General features: G+C 39.7%; 1 protein-coding gene across 2 annotated transcripts in view; it reads left to right on the forward strand.

Moving 5' to 3' along the window:
* Positions 1 to 6,687, forward strand: part of TBX20 (T-box transcription factor 20) — a 49,389-nt gene extending 42,702 nt beyond the window's left edge. The window contains exon 9 of one of the 2 annotated variants that reach the window (XM_054020650.1): positions 201 to 6,687. In XM_054020650.1, the coding sequence (XP_053876625.1) occupies positions 201 to 541 (341 nt within the window). In that variant the 3' untranslated portion in view covers positions 542 to 6,687. The remainder of the gene's footprint in view (positions 1 to 200) is intronic. The other variant, XM_054020651.1, reaches the window with a different exon arrangement.
* The last annotated feature ends 271 nt before the right edge of the window (positions 6,688 to 6,958 follow it).

Below are 6,958 nucleotides of genomic sequence, written 5' to 3' on the forward strand. Positions count from 1 at the left end.
GCTATCCTCCATGAACTTATCTAATTCTTTTGTTAGCCCAATTATAGTTTTGGCCTTCACAACATCCCCTGGTAATGAAGTGCACAGTCAATCTGTGGAATGTTTTCCATATCAACTTTGCTGTGAAAGATTCCCTTTCCTTTTTATATCTTTTTGCTATTTTAAGCTACCTTAGGCTTCAGCCTTTTATTTTCTTTCAGGATCAGCTTTTACAACATCCGATAACTTATCCCTCAGCTCCTGGGTATCCTCTTCAACCAGTTTTCCTGGATTTCAGCACCCACAGTCCTTGACTGCCCTTGGTACCAGCACTGCATCCATAGCTACACCCATCCCTCATCCAATCCAAGGATCTCTGCCTCCATACAGCCGCCTGGGAATGCCTCTTACACCTTCTGCCATAGCCAGCTCAATGCAAGGTAGTGGCCCAACATTCCCATCATTCCACATGCCCAGATACCACCATTACTTTCAGCAGGGGCCTTATGCAGCTATTCAAGGACTGCGTCATTCCTCTGCAGTGATGACACCATTTGTATGAGTGACATAAGACAAGGGAAATCAAGATTTTTAAATGTGCAAATTTGGTATGAAAATACAGGGGACCTTCCCAAAAGACCTATGGAGAAAGAGCTGAACTCATAACAGACCAGCTAACATAATGCATTGTGGATACAGATTCCTCCATCAAGGGGTCACAGCAAGAGAATGAAGCTTGGAGTTGCAAAAGGATCTGTGTGCTACAGCCAAAAGTTCACAGGACTTTTAGCCAAGTGCAGGTTGATCCGAAGGTGCATTATGCCTAGCGGAGTAAGAAGGTGCGTTTACGCAGCAATGTACAAATTAATTGTGTATAGTTTTTTCCACATGCTAAAAGAATCCTGAAAGAGGCAATACTCTTACTTGACTCCATCCTTCCTTCTGAGAGCCAATATGGGAAGATTTATTGCTATAGCTTTGAGCATGTTTAGGCTATCTCAGCATTAGTTTGCTGGGAGAAAAGGAGGGGGAAAGATTGTCCTTCTGGCTTATCTTCAGTAAGAACCGTTTCTTAGTTCTAAAGGGGAAATACCAAGAAAATATGATCACAAAACAAGTCTTGAATTCTTTATTTTCTTTGAGTTCACGAAGTTATCAGTTCAGAAAAAAAAGACTGTTTGAGAACTATATAAAATGTTATATTCTGTGCTTTGTCTAAAAATGAGCTCCTCACATATCCCAGAAGGGCGCAATTTAAGCATCTGTCAGGAGTGATGGAAGGAAAAATTTATTCTGAAGGATCTGTTACTTTTAATCTGAAAATGAAAGATCTCAAATCTTCACCCTGAATCATTTATCTGCCACTGATACTAAAGGACCCCTCTCTCCAGATGTGCACTTGTATGAGATAAAGAAACAGAGCCAAATTCTTTTACTATAAAGGTCTGCCCATCCAACTTGCAAATGTCAGTGGATCCTGGTGCATGACCAGCACATAAGAATTTACTAGCTTCTCCTCTGATTTTCATGGTGATGAGTAATGTTGCCAGCTATGCTGTCCTGCCAGGCAGACCAGAGCCAAATTCTGTGTTTATATATGTCACAGTTTGATCAGTGGAATGGCCTGGGGGTATAAATCAGCATGTAATTTGGCCCACAATATTTTACTCATATCTATCTTTTAATAGGTTTCTAATTAAACATGGTTGTGTAAACAATAGGTCTGATTCTGGCTGCAATCCAGACTTTCTAGTTATTTTTTTGTCTGTAATATAATAATGTAATTAAAATAATGGGTCAGATTTGCTCCTGTGCAGAGATCCAACTTGAGGCCTGTGCACCACTGAAGTCTTAAGAGGTGTTGATGTCTTGTGCTGGCTCTCTGTACAGGGTGAATTTCAACATCTGTGAAGAATAAACAACATTCAGATGAAAGAGCAGGGTCCAATCAGCTCAGCCAATGTATAGTTTCTGTATATAGGTAAGAAATACCATATGCTTATTGACCCCAGTTCTTACACCCTAGTCACGAGTTCTATAAGGAGAACTTACAAGGGACTGTAGGGGCTGATCAGAAGTAAGGCTTAGAGTGGAAGGCCAGTCTTCGTTGCATTATTCTGTTTTATACCTGACCAATGTGTGTTACAACACTATATGCAATAGAGATCGCAGCATTTTATGCTATCTGCCATACATCTGGGTGAATGGAAAGGCATGTCACATGACAGTCTCTTGGCTGTCGCCCACTGACTTGCCTCTTGCTGTCCTGCCACAAAATGCTGTAATAGCATCTCACACTTTGCCTAATTCTTACGCTATGTTCCGTTGCAGCTGAGTAAAACAAAGGATATTTGTCTGACAGATGAGACCTGTACTGATAAATCAAGAACAGCTGGTTGCCTTTAAAATCTTGCCAATTTTTCCCTTGAACAAATAGGTACCATTACCTCAGTAATTGAAGTTTTATTTTGCCTTCACCCAACTTTGCATAGGGAATGCTGCAAAGACTGGTGTAAAATTATCTGAGGCAAATGAGTTTTTTTTTTTTTTGAATGGGTGAACATGATAATCCATTCATGATTTCTGGACTCAGAGGTCCTCTGGGAAATGTCACAAATCAATATATTGGGCCAAGCCTTCTGTCTGCTTGCATGGGCAGTAAATAGATGTTGAATTTGGCCAGCTGTACCTACATACTGGAGTTTGCTCTCGGCTGTCAGACTTAGCTGCAAGTTATTTGTACTGAAGACCCACTTTTGGCTAATCATGCCCTGTTTTGATATGAAGAACCCTACTTTTGGGGAAATCTGAGAATATTGGTGGAACAGATACATATGCTGCAAAAGTTAGTTAACTCCTCAAATATATAGATAATGCCACATTTTAAAAATTTTCAGTGCAGATTTGGTGGGACAATTGACAGTTTTCCCTCCCCTTTCAATTGTTTGGCTTACGTAACATAAATGTGTCATTCCTTTTTAACTAGGTGCTAATCCTATGCTAGCTAATGGCAAAATCTGAGAAAAATTGTGACCTCATATACATCCTGTGCAACTTCAGTAACTTATCTGGTGTTGCATGCAGTGTTACTGTGTGAAGAATTCAGCCCAGTTACTTTAAAACTCTTTTGTGTGTGCACGTACCAGAAAATGCTCAAGCAAGTACAGTGGCTCTCTGTTTCAGTTGACTCAAGAAGTAAATTTGAAACAGGTAGGCTGATGGAGCCTTTATAATTTGAGACCAATCTTCTCACGCTGACCTGCTGTTCCTCTAACAAAGCGAAGTCTAAGCAATAGATTCTTTGACCTCTTTAGCCATTTTTATGAGTCCGTCCTAATAGCACCAATATTCTCCATGTGAAATTTCTGCTATGATGCTAATGGAGTATGAAAAAATTTCAAAGGAAGTTCTGTTTCTTCCTAGGGTACAAGTATAGTAACAGACAAATGCTAAAATATCCAATGAAAGGCAAATGCTTCTTCACTAGGAATAAAATGTGAAAGGTCTATGGAAAAATATGGCACTAGCCCTCTCCTCATGTAGAGAACATGCATGGGAGTGGGACGTTCTCTCCAAAACTCATGGACTATTCCCCACGGCAGGGAGTGGTTTGCCATCCTGTCAGGAAGGGGATAAGGCTTTTGAACCTCAGTGACTGAGGAGCCACAGGCTGATTCCAAAGCCCTTAGTGTCTCTGAGTAGTCAACCCCTCTTTTGTGCTGTCTGACTAGTTCCTCCCCACAGCAACATAATCCCTTTTAAACCACTGCACCCATTGGATTCCCCATCAATGCAGGCAAAGAAAACACATGATTCAAATGCAGTGTGGCCATGGAGCTCCCAGCAGCATTAATCCAGGGGTCTCCAGTCTCCTGGATCTTGTAGAAGGGTTTCAGTTGGTGGTAGAGGAGAGCAATGTTACTGAATGGGAGCACCCATGCCAGTATTGACATAGGTATGGGGAATTTCTGCCCTATATTATTGTGATTTGCTCTCCTTCTTGCCTTCCAGCAGAAGGCAGCATCTGAGTGTAAATTTTGACTGTTCTTAGGGGGTGAAATCCTTGCCCCACTAAAGTCGGTAGCAAAGCTGTAACTGACTTTAATGGGAACAAGATTTCACCAAGCTTTTCCAATCTCACTAATGGCATCCCGCTAGCTGGACAGTGACATTAGTGACAATGCCAGTGTAGGAACTTGTCAGAGGAGACTAGTAACCAGTTTTCAGACTGCTTTACATTGATTTGAATAAGTAGATAAAAAAATTAGAAATGCAATCCAGATTTTAACTGTTTAAACATTGAATTTTTTTATGATTGCTTAAAAAAAGAATCCCTGTTCTACTTTGATGCTGGCTCAGTAATCTCTTCCAGTAATCTCTTCCTGAATTGCCAATATCCCAATGATAGCACTTTGAGGAAAAATGTCTGCCACTGGTAGATGGCTTTAGCAATGCCAAATATAATTTAAACTGTTCTATTTCTATGTATTTCACATTTTATGCCTGATATAGAACACACCTCATTTTTCCGAGCTTTCTTGGCTAAGCAGAATGGGTGATCTTCTCTTTTAAGGAGGGCTGGATGAACATGCCTGGATTTGCTTTTCAAACAGAATGGTAAGATTATCTTCAGTCCATTGTTTTATTGCCTGGCTCCGTGTTATGAATAGATTTGGATGTTTTTTTTTTAATTACTCTGTTACCCAGAAATATTCACATCTTGTATCAATCAAAGGAATCCCAGACTAAGGCAAATGACTTAGATGCCTTTATCCAATTTCCTTTTTATTTCTGGAACACTGAAAGAAGTAAGACATAAAACACATCTTAAATTTAGCTGTTCAGTTTTCAGAAGTGCCCTAGTTGGTCTGTTGCCTACTCTGCAGGACAGTCCTGGGTACAAATTCAGAGCCATTGATTGTAGTGAGATACAGAACACATGAATTGACTTAAGCAGTATAGACGAAATGGGTTAAATTCCAAAACTAAGGAGCGATTTCTTTCATTTCAGATAAAAATGGGCCCTTGCTAGGTCCAAGGAAAACGTTAAGTCTTCTCTACTCTGGGAAATGTTGTAGCCATTTTTCAGCTCAGGTGCAGTCCCACCTATTGGTAAGGTCTAGTGGAGACAGACTGCAGGTTGTCACTGGCGTCATGGCCTGTGCATAGTCTGCACTAGCTTGTACATCTTTGTTGGCACCAGTGGAACAGCACCAATGCTGAAAAATTGACAAAATTTCCTAGCAAACACACCCCCTTAAGGCCTTGAGAGCAACGGTAGGTGCCAAGTGCTTCTAAAAGCCTTGCCATTGGGCACTAACTTTTCCTGTACTGCAATGGACCATGGGGGGACATCCTCTCAAGATTCAGCAAATATTTGACTTTTAAAAACCAACTTGTTTTTAAAAACAAAAAGGTGATTTGATGACTTGTTTAGATCCCACGAGATCTTTGTGTGTATTGTGGGAGATCAGAAGTATTAATGAAAAATGTTTTTAAAATCTTTTGGGAAGTGTCCTAAACTGAAAGCTTATACCAATTGGGTGAAATTCACCCCTGTGTAAAGAGTCAGCATTCAGGCCTAAGCACCACATGTCTCATTATTTGAAGAGGCTCTGTGGCAAGAGCCATTCTGTTGGTTCTCTGCACAGGGTGACTTTTACTCATTGAAATGAATGTTCATTTGGTGAGGCCTCATTCTTACCACTCCTTACTGTCCCTTTCTGCAGCAGAAAATGTGGTTTCGCTACTTATCCCTTCTGTCTGCAGTGAGGTGGCATTTTGGACTCTCTGGTAAACTGTCACTGAATGTGGTTTCTGGTCTATAAAATGAGAGAGACAATCTTTTGAGCTTACACAGAGCTCTTCTTCAAGTCTGGGAAACATATTCAGAGTGTCACAGCTAAATACAAGGTGAAACAGACGGTTTAGTATAAATAGTTAACACATTTCAAGGGACCATTCAAGGTGAAGCGGCCTATTAACTACTTTTGCTAAATAACCTGTTCTGCCTTGTATTTAGCTGTGACACTCTGAATATATTTCCCAGACCTGAAGAAGAGCTCTGTGTAAAGCTTGTCTCTCTCACCAACAGAAGTTGGTCCAGTCAAAGAAAGTACCTCATCCACCTTGTCAGTCCCAGGATATTAGAGACATGGCTACAACAACACTGCATACAAGTTTTTATTGCGTTATTTTCCCTTTTGAAATAAATTGAGCAGTGATCTAAATAAATACTCTGTGAAGTAACTTATCATAGTATATGGACAAGAAATACAGTTTGCTGTATTTTACCTCTGGCACATTTTAAATAGTCTCTTATTTTCTTATTGTATCTTCAGAAATGGGTAAAGATTTCTTTTTAAAAACAGGGAAGGTAAAAACTGGATGTGTAGCCTCTTTAACAGAATGTACCACAGTCCTGCTGTTTGCTGTGTTTAATTTGTTGTTTATAATGCCTTGAGTGAGCACATTCACCATGTAATGAAAGTGTGTGTTTGGGGAGAGGGGTGGGGAGGGGGTGATGGAGGGGAAATCTTTTTATGGAAAAAAGTTATGAACATAACAAATTATGAAGCAACATCTAATGAAAAGTTTCTTTTTAAGTGCAATATATTTATTTCTGCTAGAAATATAATATCAACATTATGTAATATTTGAAGCATTAAATGTTATTTGTAAACAGCTTAAAATTATATATATATCACAAAATTGTACATAAGTGCAAATGTGTGGATATCCATTTTCTTTCATTAAAATATTGGGTGTTTTGATATAATCCTTATTTATACAAAGCTTCCTCCTTCTGGTGTTCTCCAGTTAATCCCTGATGCACTTCTGTGATGGCATGCAAAATTCAGGCATGACTGCTGATGTGTGAAAGGTAGCCTAACTTCATATTGAAGCCACAGTCATCATAGGAGAGTGGTAACTCTGCTGTAGTTAAGTGTAGTTGAGACTTGACTACTGTTTAATAGAA

Source organism: Malaclemys terrapin, chromosome 2 (genome assembly GCF_027887155.1).
Source record: "Malaclemys terrapin pileata isolate rMalTer1 chromosome 2, rMalTer1.hap1, whole genome shotgun sequence".
Classification (NCBI taxonomy): domain Eukaryota; kingdom Metazoa; phylum Chordata; order Testudines; family Emydidae; genus Malaclemys; species Malaclemys terrapin.